The sequence below is a fragment of the Triturus cristatus genome, chromosome 10 (genome assembly GCF_964204655.1).
Source record: "Triturus cristatus chromosome 10, aTriCri1.1, whole genome shotgun sequence".
Lineage (NCBI taxonomy): Eukaryota > Metazoa > Chordata > Amphibia > Caudata > Salamandridae > Triturus > Triturus cristatus.
In genome coordinates, this window is record NC_140593.1 from 1,215,768,551 (window position 1) to 1,215,787,750 (window position 19,200).

The 19,200-nt window shown below is 46.8% G+C and overlaps 1 protein-coding gene across 6 annotated transcripts in view; it reads right to left on the reverse strand.

The window, feature by feature from the left end:
- Window positions 1-19,200, reverse strand: part of LOC146797097 (uncharacterized) — a 679,272-nt gene that overhangs the window by 337,285 nt on the left and 322,787 nt on the right. For all 6 annotated transcript variants that reach the window (XM_085629734.1, XM_085629733.1, XM_085629730.1 and 3 more), the window contains one exon: window positions 15,558-15,654. In XM_085629734.1, the coding sequence (XP_085485860.1) occupies window positions 15,558-15,654 (97 nt within the window). The remainder of the gene's footprint in view (window positions 1-15,557; window positions 15,655-19,200) is intronic.

Genomic DNA, 19,200 nt, shown 5'->3' on the forward strand with positions numbered 1-19,200 from the left:
CCGTTTAGCTTGCTGGTGTCGAACTATACTTTCACACGTTGCCCTTTTAATTAGCTCTGCCTTCCACCTCTCAAAGCAAGGCACTCCCCTCGACTTCCAGTGTGCTGTAATATCCCTTTTTGCCAACAACAATCCCAGGTCCAGAAACTTGCTCGGTACCTTCATTTAGGGAGTATGCGGGAACCAGTGCAACAAACAGGTGCCCATGTCAGGATCAATACGTTGCTCCGTGATTTCGCAGAGCAGGCCTACTACCTCCTCCCAGAATGTTCCCAGCCGTGGACAGCCCGACATCATGTGATGAAACTCCCCCCCCCCCCCCCCCCCACCCCACCTCTAATGCACAACGCTGGCACTGGGCAGTGTCCATTCTAAAATAATTATTTATCTTAACAGGAGTAAGATATGCCCTGTGTAATATGAAAAAGTGTACCAGCTGAAACCTGGCATTCCTGGTACATTTCCATGCCCTCCTCATTATTTGAGCCCATGCTGTCTCAGGGTTCTCCCTACCGAAGTCCCCTTCCCATTTCCGTCGCAATTCCCCCAGCGGTTCCGTTCCCTCCCCTACCATGCGTCGATAATATCACGTAACTGTCTTGAAGGTCCCCGCTGCCATCACTACATACTGACACACCATGGCCGTCCGCGGTTCCGAGAGTCCTTCCCTCCAATGCCTCTGTAGTGCTGTAACCAGGGCGGAATGTAATAGATAATCCCCGCGGGGAAGACCATATGTATGTATGTATGTATTTACATTTATAAAGCGCGCTGTAACCCTACGGGCATCCTGGTGCTGAGACACAGTAAAAGAAGGTAAAGCGCAAACTGCAAACTGAGCCGGCCAGCTGGTTACGCTCTAGGAAAGAGCCAGGTCTTAACTTGCTTGCGGAACAGCAGCAAATCCTGTATTTGTCTCAATTCTGGGGGAAGACTGTTCCACAAGCACGCGACTGCTACGCTGAACGCTCGTCCACCCATGGTAGATCTTTTTATCCTTGGGATTATTACCAAATTAGCTGCCGAACAGCGCAGGCTACGTACAGGTACATACCAACTAAACCTACGTTGAAGCGGTTTAGGTCCAAGCCCGTGGAGTGCTTTAAAAGCAATGCACAAGGACTTGAACAGTATCCTTTGTCTCACCGGGAGCCAGTGCAGCTCAGCTAATGCCTGAGAAGTTGATGATCCACGTGTTCTCATTAAAACAAGCTTTGCTGCTGCTGCCGCCTGGATGTTCTGGAGCCGCGAGACCAAATAGCTCGGAGACTCCAGCAGCAGAGTGTTACAATAATCAAGGCGGCTGAGAACAACACACCTGGCCACTGTGCCTCTTACCTGAGGAGGCAAAAGTGGTAACACCTTGCGGAGATCTCTAAATAAGCATGTAGCAATTCCTAACTACTTTGTTTACATGTGATTCCAGGTAAAGCTTCTCGTTAAAGCTGACACCCAGATTACGCACTGTTCTCACGGGTATCAAAGATGCATCTGTAGGGAACGGCCAAAAATTAGATGGTAAGACCGTCGTAACTCACCCCACAGTGCAAAATCTCAGTTTTGGCATTATTTAAATTGAAGCGCATTGTTCCTCCGCCATGACACCATTTCACACATGCACTTATGAAATATTTCCTGGGAGTCCGCATGATCGCCTTCCAGGGACACGATCAATTGGGTGTCATGGGCGTAATTAACCACACTTATGTTATTGGCTTTGATAACCTCCAACAGCGGTCGCATATAAACATTAAATAAAATAGGGCTAATTGAGGACCCCTGGGGGACCCCATGCTCATTGAGGATAAAAATCGCAGATTGTCCCCTGTCCGCACGTATCCAAAGATTATCCAACACGGTAACCAGTGCGGTTTCAGTCCCATGACCTGGACGGAAACCAAACTGATCTTCCCCCAGCTTGTTATTACCTTCCAGAAAGCCGGAAAGTGCTTGGCTCACCAAGCGCTCCACACTGGATATGGTAAAAGGGAGATTGGTCTGTAGTTCCCGTAACAGGTAGGGTCCAATGAAGATTTTTTAAGGAGAGGTGAGACTATCGCTTCCTTCCAACAAGACGGAACCACTCCACTGCTAAGAGATTGGTTGCACAGCTGGTAAAGCTGTGGAAAGATCTCAGAACCCAGCTCTTTCCAGAGTTTCTGAGGGATGGGATCCAATGGTGAACCGGAAGAGACTCCCATCGCCACCCTAACGAACTCTTCCTCCGTAGGCAGGTCCCAGTGATCAAGGGGAGTCCCTTGCATCAATGGCTCCGTCCCAATATCCCTGACTCCTGATAAGTTATCTGGTCCTAGTTCTTCCCTTTCACTAGTACCAAACAAGGTATCTGGTTTCAAACCTTCGATAATTCTATTAATCTTTTCCTGAAAGAAGGCTGCTAGGCCATCACATAGCTCTTGCGACGGAATATTGTTATTACTGGAGCAATCAGGATTAGCCATGTCTCTCAATATATCAAAAACACTTTTAACACTATTTGGTGATTTTGAAATAAGATCTGCAAAATATGTCGCCTTGGTGGTCACTATCGCTTTTTTATACCTGGCTAAGCATTCCTTCCAAGTGACTTTATCATCGTTGGTGTAATGCCTTCTCCACTGTCTCTCAGTTCGTTTGCATTGCAACTTGTAACTCCTTAGTTCCTCCTTGTACCACGGGGCAGAGGGTTTCCCCCGTTTCCTGATCTTCTTCAAGGGGGCATGCAACTCAATTATATCCGTCAAATGCCCACAGAGGGCCAGATAATTCTTATCTACTGACTTCCCAGGATCAAAAAGGGAGTCTAGGTCAAAGAGAGGGGCCACTTTAGCTTCTCTCAGGAGGGCCTTCCAGTCCCTGCCCAGAACACACCTTTCCTCCCTGGGAGGAGATCTAGTTCTGTGAACATGAGTCACTCGGAATTTAACCAGGTGGTGATCTGACCATCCCACTGGTAAAATTCCATCCATGATGACCAAGTTATCCTCAGAGAGTACCAGGTCTAATACGTGCCCTGCTATGTGAGTTGCCTCTGGAACCAATTGTGACAAATTCAAATTAGCAGAGGACTGAATAAAATTATTATAAACTGTCTCCAACTTCCCATTAGGCCAAAGATTAAAATCTCCCAATATCAACAATCTATGATGGGTGAGCGTCAGATTACTAATCACGTCAACTAGCTGCTGCTGTAGTTGTGCACACACTGCACCTGGAGGTCTGTAACAGACCATACCAGTCAAGATATGCCCTGACCTATCTTTCAAAGAGAAGCCTAGAATATCTATATGTGCAACCTCGTCAATATCCAGAGGAGCGAAGTCCCAGGAGTCTTTAAATATAATCCCGGTCCCGCCCCCTTTGCCGCTGGGCCTTGGTTTATGAAAAGCTTTAAATCCCACAGGGCAAGCTATCCCCAGCTCGAGGTCCAACCCCAACTCAGTCCAGGTCTCTGTCATAAACAGAGCATCCAAATTGTACATTTCAATTAGCAGTTGAATTTCAATGGCGTGTTTAGGAAGTGACCTTACATTAAGGAGGCCACAATTCAAAGCGTCCACTTGTAATGTTTCAAGACCTGTTCCCACCGAATGATTTAAAACCGATACACCAGATACAGTACCCGCTTACCTATATCGCACAACTGTTTCCTTGTGTAACTATATCTAAAGGTTTCTACAGACGTGCGATCTAAATTAGCATAGTGACCGGCGCTGTGCGCAGTCAGTGCGCGGACGGGCTTGCCTTATCTATCCTACAGGGTCATGTAAGGCAACAGGGCCCGTCTTCATACAAATCCCCCAATACTTGCATTCCCAGGGCTTCCCACTCAGCCAACGCGGTCCAATCCCCCCATGCGGAAGGGCTGTACACATACCTAGAGGTATCTCTGGAGCATACAGAAGGGCGATTCCAGCTCTGCGCTGACTTGGATTCCAGCAGAGCCTCAGCGTCCGCTCCTCGTTAGTGAGCGTCCCCAGGCACAGCTGCTGTTGAAGTACTATAAAGGACAATACGTGGCGCGGTATCCACCGTCCCTCTGGACCATCAGGGCCTCTAACTTCCAGCGCAACCGCTTGGGTAAGCCACTGCAGTTGAGCCGCCAAGTAATAGAGCTCAAAATCCAGCACCGCCAGTCCCCCTTCGGCCCTCGGACGCATTATCGTGGTCAGCGCTACCCGCCTCCTTCCATTCCCCCACAGAAACCCCCCGACCAGTGAACAGAGCTGTCTGAAGACGGATCCCAGTATCCAAATCGGTAGCGTTTTGAAATAGTACAACAATCTGGGGAGCGCCACCATCTTTAATAGGGCTACCCGGTCAGCCACCGAAAGCGGCAAAGTACTCCAAAATGCTACACTACCCATAAGCCCTCGCACAGCTCTGCCTATGTTCCCTTCCAACAAGTCGTCGGACGTATGATAGATGTTAGTTCCATGATACGGCAAACAACGGGACTCCCACTGGATACCCTTGACAGATACGGGGCCAGTCCCCGACGGGGTCACCGGGAACAGGCAAGTCTTGGCCCAATTCACCCCAAGTCCTGAAACCCTACCAAACTCGCATAGCAACGTCGTCGCTCCGTCCAGAGCTTCCTCTATATTAGCCAAATACATAAGTAAATCGTCAGCGTAGAATGAAATATACTGCTCCTCACCGTGTAGGCCTAGCCCAAGATAATTCCGTCCCGACCTGGCATGTGCAGCTAATGGCTCAATAGCCAATGCGAATAACAAAGGAGAAAGCGGGCACTCTTGTCGCGTCCCTCCCCCCACTGAACAAGAAGAGGAAATCGTAGTCCCTGCCCGGACCTGAGCCGTCCCGAGTTATAAAGAATTTCAGTCCACCCCACAAAAGCTTCCCAGAGCCCAAACCTCCACATGACATGAAAGAAATAGGGCCATTCTAGGCTGTCGAACGCCTTCTCGATATCCACTGACAAGACGGCCACAGTGGCAGCCGTACCATGATCCTCCCCCAGTGTTCGAAGTAGACGTCTCACATTAATGGCCGTATTCCGCGTTGGTATACATCCCGCTTGATCCCGATGGACCAACTGTACCATATATGGGAGAAGCCGAGTCGCAAGAATCCGACTCAGAATTTTATAATCAGCTGTAAGCATGGAGTAAGCTGTCTTATCAGAGGCCTCCTCCCCAGGTTTCAATAGTGGGATAATGATTGCCTCTCGTGTGGAGGCCGGTAGTATTACAGCCTCCCTTGCCTCCCTCAAAACCGCCAACAGCCTAGGGGCCAGTATATCAATGTAAACCGAATAGAACTCTATGGGCAGCCCGTCCGCACCGGGAGTTTTGATACGAGCCATGTGCTTAATTGCGCTCCTAATTTCCCCCACTGTAATCTCCTGTCCAAGAAGATCCGCCTGCGTCTTTTCTAGTTGTGGTAGTGTGGCCTCAGCCAAGAAACCCCCTATGGCATCCCCAGTAACCCGTAATTTGCTCCTGTACAACTCATTATAATAATCTTAGAACAGCCCATTAATCCCCAGTTGGGTATAAACCGGAATCCCCATAGGGGAATTCAAGGGTAATATGGGAGTGCCCTGGGGCGCCGGGTTAGCCAGCCAGGCAAGCAATGTGCTTGCCTTGTCACGCTCCGCATGTGCGCGTGCCAGATATTTCTTGTGGTCAAAACAGCGTAACCTCTCTATTTGTACCGCCATAGCCTCTCTTGCTTCCGAAACTTCCCCCTGCCCACCAGGATTCTCAGGACGGGCTCTCTCTGCTGTCCTCAGGCGGTGCTCCGCCACTTCTACATCCCACGCTAATGTCTTCCGCACTCCCACCATTTTAGTAATGCAAAGCCCCCTTACCACCACTTTAAAAGCATCCCATTCCGTTGACGTCGTGCCCTCATTGGCAAGAAAATATTGCTCAATTTCCGACCTCCTCCCGGAAGACTGGATCTTCCAGTGCCTCTGGTCGCAACCTCCAAGCCGGATTAGGGGGCCTCTCTTGGGCCCATTGAATCCTCAACAATAATGGGTTATGGTCCGAAAGTGTTTGTGCAAGATATTCATTATGGGCCAACATGGCGTGTATATCTGAGGAGCATAACATCGCGTCCAGCCGCACATGCAGTTCATGCAGTGCAGAGAAGTAAGAGTAATCTCACTCCCCCGGGTGCTGTGCCCTCACCTATCCTGCCAGTCTCATCTGACCTTAGCGAGTCTATGTATTGGGGACTCGGCAATGGGGGATGAGAACTATCCATGCCGGTGTCCGTTATAGAATTAAAATCGCTACCCAGGAGTACCGGGCCCGTCAAATAGGATGCCAACTTCCCCAACAATTGAGTAAAAAAGGCCGCCTGATCCACATTGGGTGCATATACACTGCATAGCTTCACATCCTTCCCATTGAGGCGCCCCGCCACCACCACAAACTTCCCTTCTGGGTCCACCAACTGTCGTTCCACCAACTGTCGCGTCAGCTGAAGGGGGATCCCTGCTCAAACCCATATCAACGTACCTCTGGCGAAAGCTGAGTATGTTGTGTTAAAAAGCTGCCCTCTCCATCTAAATTGCAACGCCAAGCCTTCGGAACGAGTAATATGTGTTTCCTGAAGGAACGCTATTTGGGCACCCCTACGTACCAAATAAGCATGCACCCCATGACGCCTCAACATTGTATGCAGCCCCCGCACATTCCATGTAATGCATTTTACTTCATGTAACGTCCCCATATTGCATTGGTAATCTTGCATACGACTGCTCGCCCCCTATGGACACACCGGTAGCCCCACTTTCCCCAACAAGTACCCCAAATCCTCCCAATCCCTCCCCCCCCCCCCCCCAAGAACAGGTGCTAAAACTCTAGTTCCCATCCAAACCAAAACCTAACCATGACCTCCAGTAGCTACTGAGGACTCACAAACCCAAAAAGTAGAGAAGGTGGCCAAGAGCCAAGAAGATCCGACTAACTGTGTCCCCACTACCTGGAGCCATACCCCTAGTAAATTTGTGGCCCCGATTTCTCAGGGTGGCCACATTGCATAGAGAGCCGCCTCATTACAAAGGACCATTATCTCCAGAACCTACCGCCCGCTGCATCCCCAGAAAATAAATGCAAATACAATCCATTATTATGAAAAGCACAAAGGCGCCGGACCCCGCACCAAAAATCTAAGCACCCTGTTATAACCTTTAGGGATCAACAAGCTCATCAGCTGTCCCAGGTGTAACGTGCGGCAAATTAACACTTCCTGTCCTGGACCCTTCTGAGTAAGTCCCATCTGAGCCCTTCTCCGATTCCGTGTCCATCACCGATTGAGAGAGCCTTTCCTGCTTCTCCAGCTCCCGCTCGATAGGCCTCCGGCCAGGCCCACACCTCCTCCGGACCATCTCTAAAATGCGTTTTACCGTCCAGTATTATTCTGAGGCGCACGGAGAACATCAGCGAATACTACAGCCCCTCGTCTCGCAGTTCCTTCTTGACCGCCAGAAATGAGGCGCAACGTCGCTGCACATCAAAGGTGTAATCCGGGAACAGTGTCACCTTGCCATTTTCAACCTTGTATGGGCCAGATGATCGGGCTTAATGCAGCAGCAGGTCCCGGTCTTTGTAATGGAGCAGTCACGTCACCACTGGCCTAGGGGGCCTCCCAGGCGCCGGTGGGCGAGCCGGCACCCTATGCGCCCTCTCCAGGGTGTAAAATTGAGACAGACCCTCTGGTGCCACCTCAGTTCTCAACCAGTCTTCTAGGTAGTCCACCATACTGGCCCCTTCCACTCCCTCCGGCAGCCCCACCACCCGTATGTTGTTCTGGCGGTTTCGGCATTCCGCATCCTCAGCCCTTCGTTCCAAGGCCTGCAAGCGATTCAAAACATCCCCCATCTTGGTCTCCAGGGTCTTCTGTGCCGGCTCCATGTTCTCCGTCTGCTTCACCCGGTCAGATAGCTTAGCATGGTCCGCTCTGAGACGACCCAGACCTGTTGCCACATGCACAATATCGTGTTGTAGTGCCTCTTGTGTGTCAGTGATGGCTTTCAATATTTGGTCCACCTGCTGTTGCACCAGGGTCTCTGGTGGTGGTTCCGCAGCCTCCTGTTTTCCATAGTCCATTGCCAAGTCCTCAGGATCTTGGGGTGTGCCCCCTTGTTTCCCCCGTGGCTTCCCCATAACCTACTGTATTCCCAGTCTCCTCCGGTCACTCCAACGGTGTAAAATCGCTCCGCCCTGTCAAGATAGGTCCCCTATCCCTCATGTTCACACCCCTCCAGATTGGGCAGTAGGGCCTCCTGTGTGTGAACACCCCACAAGGTGCCCCCAGAGAAGCGCTCCCTCTTCCATGGGCCACGTTCCCCAGCAGATGGGTGAGATTATCAGGACCTCAGCCAGAGGCTGCCTTTGCCGGCCAACTTCCCATCCAGCAGTATCTCACTCCTCACTCTCCCGACTCAGCCACGTAACCAAGCAGTGCCAGTAAATTTGCAGCTCGTCGCCCAGTTCGATCGCACCGACAACCAGGAGTGCCCCTCATACGATCACCTCAGGAGGGACCCCAACAGCCGCCTCTGCATGCACTCTCTCCCACGCCGTCCAGTGCGGCGCGCTCCGGCCGTGTGTCTAGCCAAGATGGTGGCCCGGCTCCCTCTCAGCACCACCGACTTGTAGTACTTGCCAGAGCTCAATAAGAGACCGAGCCGGGCTCCACACCAATTCCCGATCTTCAGGGTTGCTCGTCCCCCGCTCCGCACACCACCACAGCGTTCAAGTCTCTGAAGCTCCCCGCATTTAAACTGGTACACACCGCAGTAGCACCGCCACAACCCCCGCTCAAGGAGCACTTCGGGGGGCTCGCCGACATCCAATATGGGCACAATCAAGCCGCTTCAAAGTCACATCTTCCCCCGGGTCCCGGTCATTGTGTCTGCAGGCTCTCTTAAAATGGCGGTCCGCTCTGCTCTCAGCACTCCGGCTGCATTAGCTCACCAAGTCTCTAAGCGGAGAATATCCCTCCAGGTCCCCCCGCAGGTTTCTACTCATCAGAGGAACTCAGGCTGCTCGTCTGCCCCCACTGCTCCTCGCCACCATCCGCTGCCCATCAATGCCCCTCCGCAGTCAGACATTTCCGCACAGTCTCCGCGGCTTTCTGGCCCCCGCCCAGTTCCGTCCTCGGGGATCGCTCGAAATTCAGTCCTGGTGCCGCCACTTACTGTCCGCAGTGCCCCCTCGCCCTCCGGGGGCTCCGCTCCACTCCAATCTCCAGGGGACCTACAGACTGCAAGCCACCGATGCATGCGCCATCTTGGAGGCTCCGGGATCAGGCTCTTCGTTTTGCTCGAGATTTCCAGCTGGCAGTGAGGGCTCGGATTCCGTCGGTACTGCCTCCCGCAGCTTCGCAGGTCAGTCAGCACGATCCCTGGTCCGCAGACGGTACTTTTGCGGCTCCCAATACAGGATAACTACTGGGGTCGGCGCAGAGCTCCCAGCTCACACGTCTGTCCTCATCGGCCCCTTAGCCACGCCCCTTCCTGCTGTGTACTTGATATCCCCTCGCCCCTCCCCTTCGATTTTGGTGGCATTTGTTGTCTTGCATATATTTTTGTTCAAATAAACAGATATAAAAAAAATTAAAAATACCCCCCCAAAAAAATAAGGAGCGATAGAACTGGTCCCTCGATCCCAACGGGGAAAAGGATTCTATTCCCGGTTCTTTCTTGTTCAAAAGACCGTAGATAAATGGCACCCAATTTTAGACCTGAGGGAGCTAAACACCTATCTCATCAAGCTCTCGTTTCGGATGGTCTCCTTACAGGACATTTTGCGGCTCCTCAATCCAGGAGATTACATGGCCACCCTGGACCTCGAGGACGCATACTTTCATGTCGCGGATTCAACGATCCTCTGTCCTGGTCCATATGGACAACGCGACGGCCATGCATTACGCAAACAAGCTGGGAGGTACAAGGTCTCGTCGACTATCCAAAGAGGCTCAGGAGATTTGGAAATGGGCAATACAACAGGAGGTATCGCTCTCGGCGGAGCATCTTCCAAGTGCCCTCAACAAGACAGCGGACATGCTCAGCCGCCTGAAATCAGTGAGCCACGAGTGGGAATTAGACCACGACATTCTGGAGGAGATTTTCACTCTCTGGGGCACACCGCCCATAGATCACTTTGCCACTCCAGAGAACAAAAAATGCCGGCTCTAAGGCAAGCAGGCATCACCATCCGGGATCGTCGGGGAATGCGCTTTCGATGGCCTGGTCAGGCGCCTTGGTTTACGCTTTTCCTCCGATCCCACTAATTCCCAGACTTCTCCGGAAGCTCAAGACGGAACCCTGCAGGATGATTCTGGTGGCCCCGGCGTGGCCTCGCAAGTTCTGGTTTACGGAGCTTCTTCTACCGTCTGAACTGGACCGTCCAGTTCATCTGCGCCCAATTCCTTCTCTGCTGACGATGTCCCAGGGCCAGGTGGTACACCAGGATCCGAGCTCTCTTCAGTTATCAGCGTGGCTCTTGAGCACCGAGAATTTCAGGATCTGAATATCTCGGCAGAATGCAGAGAGGTGCTTGCTCAAGCTCGAGCCCCAAGTACAAATAAGACCTATCGCTTGAAATGGAAGCGTTTCTGCCTTTGGTGCAGGCAAGAAAAGATTAATCCCTACTCTTCTGCTCATCAAATTTTGCCGTACATTCTGACTTTGGCTAAATCAGGTCTCGCTCATTCTTCTATCAAAGTGCACCTTGGGGCTATCTCTAGATTTAGACGGACTTCTTATGGACCTTCCCTCTGGTCGGCAAGGATTGTGAAGCAATTTATTAAAGGACTTTTTAGAGTTTTCCCACCAGTTAGGCCTCCACCGCCTCTGTGGCAGCTTAACTTGGTTCTTACTCAACTCATGAGGCCACCTTTTGAACCAATTCATAGGGCGGACCTTAAATTCCTCTCATGGAAAGTGGCTCTCCTTCTCGCCTTAACATCTGCCAGAAGGATAGGTGAACTGCACGCTCTCACTACCGTTCTTACAGTTTAAAAGAGACACTTTGATTCTGAGAACGAATCCCAAATTTATCCCGAGGTGCCTTCAGACTTTCACTTGAATGAACCAGTTATTCTCAAATCTTTTTTTCCTCGACCCACTACTCCTGCGGAGAGGGCTCTACACTCTCTGGATGTTCAAAGAGGTCTAAAATTTTACCTTCAACGTACCACAGACTTCAGAAGATCAACACAGCTTTTTGTGGCTTTCAGTGCTCCTCGCAAGGGTTTCCCTCTTTCAAAGCAGGGTATTGCTTGATGGATTGCAAGCGCAATCCAATATTGTCACCAAGCGGCTGGCAAGCCCCTAGAGGGGCGGGTCCAGGCGCATTCTACAAGAGCTATGTCTTCTTCAGTTGCTCAATTTGCCGGAGTGCCCATCAAGGACATTTGCAGAGCAGTGCCCATATCTCTACAAAGCATTACTGCTTGGACTCTTCCACGCGTAGTGACGCTGCAGTGGGACAGGCAGTCCTCAGGAACCTCTTTCAATGAGCAGTGAGCTTTCCCTTCTAACCCTCCTTCCTTTTTTATTGTCTATTAGCACATTTTGTAAGTCTAGATGCTTTTACTTTTTCTCTCTAATGTTCAATTACTGTTCTATTGCCAATTCGCTATGGATAATTTGTATCTCCACTGAGCGTGAAGCATCTTGTAAGATTTTATATAACATTGTATTGTTACACAAAATGTGCTTTCTAAGTGCTAGCTATTCTGATACAAGCAATGGGAATCTATGAAAGTTCCAATACTGGAGTAAGAAAACAAGTTACTTACCTCTAACTTTGGTTCTCCAGTATTGGTAACTTTCATAAGATTCCCATGCGCCCACCCTCCTCCCCTGGGAAAGCTCAGCCTTCAGCATCTTCTGTTATACTGTTGAACAACGGCTACGAAAATCTGAGGCTCTCTCAGGAAGGTTCTATGGGGTGAGGCGGTTCTGATTGGCTGTTCATTTTATTTGGTCTCTTTTACAAAAAGAGGTGGATATGCTACAAAACAAGATGAGGCCTAGGCCTTATTCTGTTTGTTGTACCTATTTCTATGGTATTTTTTATTTACCGGGGACTCCCATCTCGACGACGGGGAACGATACAAGCATGGGAATCTATGAAAGTTACCAATACTGGAGAACCAAAGTTATAGGTAACTTGTTTTCTTCAGTGCTAATATCAATTGAGAAGCCCTGAAGGAGAAGCAGTGGTGGCTGGCAACATATATGGTGAGGTGTGATGCACACAAAAATCGCCATATATGTTTCACTGAACTTGCTGGTCCTTGTCCGGTGTGTCCCTCCTTGGCGGGATCGGGATTCTGGAGTCCAAGAGCAGGAAAGGGAAGGACTTCCTTCCTGCTCGTCGATCGCAAATCCAACCAATGGTGTTTTTAGCATGAGAGCAGCTCCAGGATTGGTTGGAGCAGGCTAGCCCAGCACTCATTTTGAGGCGGGTGACCGTGCCAGCAATCCCCAGTCTATTTCACAGCCCTTGGATTGCTGGGTCTACAGTGCTCATGTCGGATAGGATGGCTCTGGACAGTCGGACAATCCGACATGCGCACTGTAGACCAGTGTAGTCATCCTGCATTTGCAGGATTCAGCCCAGCCACTACCCTCGCGCAGTACACAGCGCAGGTGGTGACAAAATAAAATGCCATTGATTTACCATTTTATTTATTTGTGTTTGCCTGCTGCACTTGCAGCAGGCTGGGCAAGGCTCCTCCGCTATTTAGGAGAAGCCATCTCTGAGGAGAAGGAGTAAATATTTACCTGTAATCCTAGCTGTGTTTAAGGGGGATCGCCAATAAAATCATAAGCAACCATCCTGCATTTCTCTTCCCCAGTGCAAAGAATATGGATTTTAATGGGGCACGTAGTAGTATCCTGTGTCTCTGTTTAAAAAATAAATGGGAGCAACTACAGCCAACAGGACATCATGGGATACTGGAGGATTAGGTGGGATGTCTTTAAAGCTGTGGTCTCAATGTTACAGCCTTTATGGCTACATTTCCCTAACTGTCTCCTTTATTCCCTTTGAGAAAAAGGTTTGAGAATACATTTTCCTTTTCCTGTCACCTAGTTTGTCTAGTGACTACTTAATTTTTTTTCTTTATTTTTTGTTCTTTATATTTTTTTAAAGGGCTTTAGTTTTTACAACAAAATAAATGGAATTGAACAAAATACCATTTTAATGAGGTGTTAAATTGTTTTTTATTGAGATTATTTGACTTCTCTAACGATAAGTGAACACAATTACTTCTTATTAAAAGTTTCGCAGGATCCTGCATACGAGTGGCAGAATTTAGTGCTCATGACAAACCGCCTGATGAAAGATGAAAATCGACAAGAAAATGTAAAGCAAGCACTGGCAAAGCCATAGGGTCTCAACTTTGACACGGAGCTCAGTGCTACTGACTTTGTCAAAGCTTGCTTGAATTTTCCATTCAATAAGGTTGCAGTTTGTGAGTATATATGAGCATGTACATGCATCAATCTTGGAATGGTTTTGTGATAAAGTATATCAAAACCATTGAAAGATGGCCGTCTATCATATAGTTTTCTCATAAAGCACAACAAAACAAATTCAAAGACAGACACCCATGTGTGTACATACCTACTGACACACTGATAGCCAGCTTAGAATGTTATTTTACTGTACTTTATCATTAATGTAGTACTCGAATTGTAAATGAATAATAACTTATGAGTGGGATGCGGCGAGCATTAATACAAGTTTGTTGCCATGTAGCGGTGTGCTGCTGTGGGGCCTATAAAAAAAACAAAGAATAAAAAAAGATGGGAGAGGCAGGGGAGGAAATGTTAATTCCCCCAAGCAAAGAAATGCCAGGACTCCAAAGAAGGTGGAAGGACAAACAAAGAGCTGCTAGATTAAGGTGGGAGAGCTAATCACCTGTGAGCCTATCTAAGTGGTGGCTGACAATGTCCCAGGCCAGTGGTCATAAAAGGAAAAGTACAAAAAGCCAGTGGGTTGAAGTTCGCGGACGCAAAGCCCCCTATAATACTCTAATTATATGTTAAAGTATTACATTCAAAATAGTTTTCAACAATAGACAGTTACAGCCTCAGTTTGTAAGCATGACCAAATAAAAACAAGCATTTGCAATGCAATATGTCTCACATTCGTGAAAGTTAGAGCCTTGGCATTGAAAATGACAACGTTTTTTTACTTTTGCTTTTTTGTATGCAGTGGAGTGATGATATTTGCCTAGCGCTGTTGCCATTCGTATGACCTCACGGCACTGGAAAACCGGAAAATGGGAAATAGGTTATGAGGGAGGGGAGACAAGAGTAATACGCTGGCTAAAAAAAAAAAAAAGTAACAACATCCTAGAAAAAGCAAACACTCATAGGGAATGCAAGTTTAAGTAAAGCATGTGAAATGTAAGCAGGAACAACTTGGTTACCTTAACGCTTTTACACTTATTATTCAGAAATCAATGAGTGTTTTTGCCTGAAAAGTGAAGGATTCGACTACAGGGACCAGAAGGGACCCATTTCAATGTTCATTGCGTATATATTCATACAAAACGCAAGTAGTATGGTTTAAAAAGACAACATTATTGAACACGTACACATTTTATAATCTAAAATAATTAAAACAGCTGATAAGGATCACATTAAAAGTTTTCCACTCTATACTTTGCGACCACTCGGTCTTGTTTGATATTTTTATTTTTTTATCTTGAACCTTTTTTTTCTCTCCGTCCCGAGGCTGAACCATGGAATAGAAAAATGTCCCAAAAACATTTGCAGCCAAAGTGTTTTTCTTTTTTTGGATCGATTTCACATGGGAACAACTAAAGGAAAGCACAGGAAAGAGGGCAAGAGCTGTTTGGTAAAGTTATGGTTTTCAGCAAGTGAGGAGGAGCAAGACAGAAAGAGAGGGAAGACGGGGGCAGCTGCCAGCGGCAGAATAGGAGAAGTGAACACTGTAGAGAGGTGGGCGTGTCAGATGAGTGTGGTGACGAGGAGGAGGGTGGGGTTCATCATATTCAGAAGGGGGCCCCTACTCCGTGGTGAGGCAGATGAATCCATGCGATCGGTTGGACTTACTGCGGTTGGATTAATTGTGACTCGACCAAATCCGAGCCGAGGAGCAAATGTAATGCCCTCAGTTAAGCACGGAATCGCATTACCGTCCAAAATAGCGCGGCGTCTGTAAAACGGGGGCAGTGCTGATACACGAGTCAAGTCAATGCAAAAAAAAAAGTGCACAGGAAGGAACATACATAAAAAAAGTATAAGACCACACATAACGGGGGCAGTTGGCTGGGAGGATCCAAAAAATTGGGTCTAATTAAACATATCTGCCAAACAAAAGCAGCCATTTATGAAGGGCACTAACAGGAGCCAATAGAAAAGATGGGAGGTGCTTTAAGCACAAATTCTGGATACAGTATATCTCACAGAGCAGCAATGTGCTGCCTAGGCTCGACCTAATGAAGACAGAATAAAGAACAACCAACCACTGATGAATTCGCTAACAACTGTGTAATGGTACAGAAATAATGACAATGGAGGATTGTACCCGTTAAGCTCCGTCTCAAGCTTGTTCAGAAGGGTCACAAGTTCAGATTTCTCTTGACAGAGGGTATCACAGCGCACCCGGAGCACTTCTAGTTCCCCTGCACGAAGAAAAACAATCAGTTTTAGTGTTATCAGTGGTCTCAGGGTATGTTCTGTCTTTTCCTACCCAATTGCTTGCGTTTATAGAAAAAAAGAACCTGTCCAGTTGAATTAATGCTTTTGTTTTTGCTGTCAGCAATCATGTTTCCCTAGCACTCAGTTCTCACTGACAAGTCAATCAAGGTACACCAAAAAGTAGTAGGCTGGTCCAAATTATTTATCATTCGCAAAAACAGTATCACATTTACACTAGTAGTACTCTTTCAATTGCAGAAGTGCCATTTGTGTTGCAACTATTCCACCCACTATAAAAGCGGCAGCAACCAGTTATACAACGTCCAACGTATTCATTACTTAAATGACATGGAGCAAAACATTTTTACACGACAATAAAATGGAAATTTATAATTACTTATATAGATAAATTGCTCTTCATAGAAAAATCTGTCACATAAGGATACACCAAACAGCCAATAGCATGAGGTGAGACAAAAGTAAATCTCTGTGAGGAGAATTAGTCCACTCTGTGTATGTTTTATGTATACTTTAAGGTACCGGCAACAACAGATCATGCTCCCAGCTACACTGTCAAGCTAGACTTAGGTACCACAATGTCAACAAGTTTCAGCTGATTAGGAGTCTGGCCCAGTCATCCACTGACATCATAGTTCTCATGTTCAATACCGCCATAGTTGTGGTACAGGGGATAGCTATTTGTTTTTATGGTCAGACAGGAGGCATTTGTGCTGTGTTATGCTATGTTACCCAAAAATAATACCGTTTTGAATTGCAATTAGTATGGCTCTAGAACAATGTTAGGTTTACATTTGTATTGGTGTGTGTAGCCAGAGTTGTTAACCAATTCAGGAATGTGCCATATGAAGGAATGGTATGTGCATTGCTCGGTTTGAGGCGGGCATAGGAGATAACAGACCATGATGTCCTGTTATGATCACAAAATATGCAGTTGAATCAGCCAATCAGTTGGGCGTTGTGTGGGTGTTGGTTTACTGTGTTATGTGCTGCTAAGATGTGCACCATTTTATAAAAAGCAGATTGCTGTTTTGAGCTTACATTTTGAAATCACACTCACCAGACAGCTTTTAGCTGTCTGTAGACTAAATCGTTTTTTGGACCATCCCAAAAGATTCTAGTGGGGTTAGAGCCTGCCCACTGTTTCCCATTAGTTGTCTTTCTAGTCACTCTCATTTGCTTGCTTCTTATTTGGTGACTTCCTTCTTTTCCTTGTGTAAATTCCCTCTCTCTCTCAGAGCGTACCGTGTTTCAGTGGTGCCGCAACAATTTTCAGATTGGCGGCGCTGCCATTATTGTAACATCACTGAAATCATAGGGATTTTGAAAATTCCAACAGCCACACAACAAAAAAAATGAATCACGCAGGACAGTGGTAAGGGTGTAGTATGTATATGGCGGTGTTTTTTTAAACTTTCCACTGAAATGCCCTCAAACTTTGCTCAGACATACAGCTTTTTACTTCTAAAAAGCGCACAAGCGATAATGTGTGGAAATTGGGTTTCAGGAAATAAGTCTTAATTTATTTTGATCCTATTAAAATCTTTGTTTCCATCACACTTCAGAATTACAAACTGTGCTTTCTGAACTTCTGATATAGTCTGAAACATTTGTACAGTTCATTTAAAGGTATTTAGAGTTTAATATGTGTTAAAAAAAAATGACATCAACTGTACCCCTGCAAGGTTGCCAGATAGTTCACTTTACAAAATCATCCCGTTTTGCAGTTAAAGTTAACACCAATCTCCATGTTAAAAGAATAAACAGCCATTTGCCAGAAGTTACTGCCTGACATTTAACTTCTGTCTTTGAAACATATCAAATGTTACCAGATGAAAACAAAACTTAAAGATATCTTTATTGCTCATTCACCTCCTGAACGCCATCATGACCCCCAGCACCCGTACTTCCAGCCCCTATGCCCTCTTTAACATCCTTTTGACTGGATGGCTTGTATTTTTCCACTGTTCACTTTCAGCACTGCTTGACAGTGGATGTGTTTTCTGGCCCGTGTGTGCTTCTTTCTCCCCTCAAAAATCCCCCGGACCATCAGGTTCTCAATGTTGCTCCCTACCACTCCGAGCTAGTTTGTAAAAGCACAGCAACAGGTATATTGATGGTGGGGTATGAATAAAGAGCAGTTTTTATGGGCTGTTTTTGTTTTATCTCCTGCATTCCCCATACTGCATACATACACAGTCATAGGCACTCAAAGGCTTTTATGTTGCTGGGTGAGGGGCTGGCCTGACTGATAAGGAGCCGTCTCTTCTCCTTGAGATCTAGGTCCAAATGGCTGGAGCATGTTTCAGTTCTGAACCCTGTGGAAAGTAAATGATGCCTCGGCAAGCGTTTTTCTTTCAATTCCAACCCTTCCTTTTTACAAATTATGTTCACAGTTTGCCAAATGAAAAGTATTTGAAAGAATAAAGTAGGCCTTTTATAAAGAATGAAAACAATGAGTTCAATGCACAGTTTAGAAATACCTGAAGAGATATATTTACTTCTCATTGAGCATTTTGAACTGTTGTTTTCTTTCCTTTTTTTTTCTTTCAAACAATAAACTTTATCAGAACCAATAGCTGAGCACTTGCATTAAATAGGAGTGACCTACTGGTTTTGCCAATGCTTATTCCATTTTATTTGTACTACTCATCAGAACACTGATCGGTTATGTGACGAAGACCAGCGTGCCAGTTAGAGTTGTAAGGGAGAGTATAATAATCCAGGAAATAGAGAGTAATATAAATAGTTTATTGTTAAAGCATCGCAGCACAGCAACAACCAGCTCAGTGCTCCAGAGCAATCAGTGCAACTGACTCCTTGGAGCGGAACATTAGACGAACAGAGCCTAGAATAACTAATAACAAGCAAAAGCAATGTGTAAATGGGAATATAACATACCCCCCTTATATAAAATGAAAATGAAAGAGAATAATACCCAGAAAAAAATGCACCAAAATACAAGGAACTATGTAACATAATCTGAAAATTTTGCCGGTACACATCATGAACGTGTAGAGTCCTTGACCCTGTTAGCCACAGAATCATTAAGTACATATGTGGTATCAGAACAATTCATTTGACTATTGCGAGAAGAATAAGGTGATACAAACTTGGTACAATAACTTTCAGGACACCTGGATACCCGTCTGATGTTCCACAATTTACCATCTTGAGTTATAAGAGAGTTTCGAAAGATGTTAGTGACCTTAATAGGTTTAGAAAATGTACTCATACACTTACTTAAGAAACCTGTTTTTTTTATTCTCACCCTTTCTCCTACTCTAAAGTTATGTTGTTTAGTGTTCCACTTCTTGTCATACCACACTTTGTACTTCTTTTGTTTTTCTTTTATTTTTAAACCGGTATCAATGCCATCATAGTCTGTCCTTATGTTATTTTTAGATTTTTCTTTAAGCCACCAAGGACAAATACTCGAAGCTGGGTCTCTTCCTTTCAACAGACGGAAAGGACTCGCCTCTGTGGTAGAATGTGGCGTAATCCTATACACC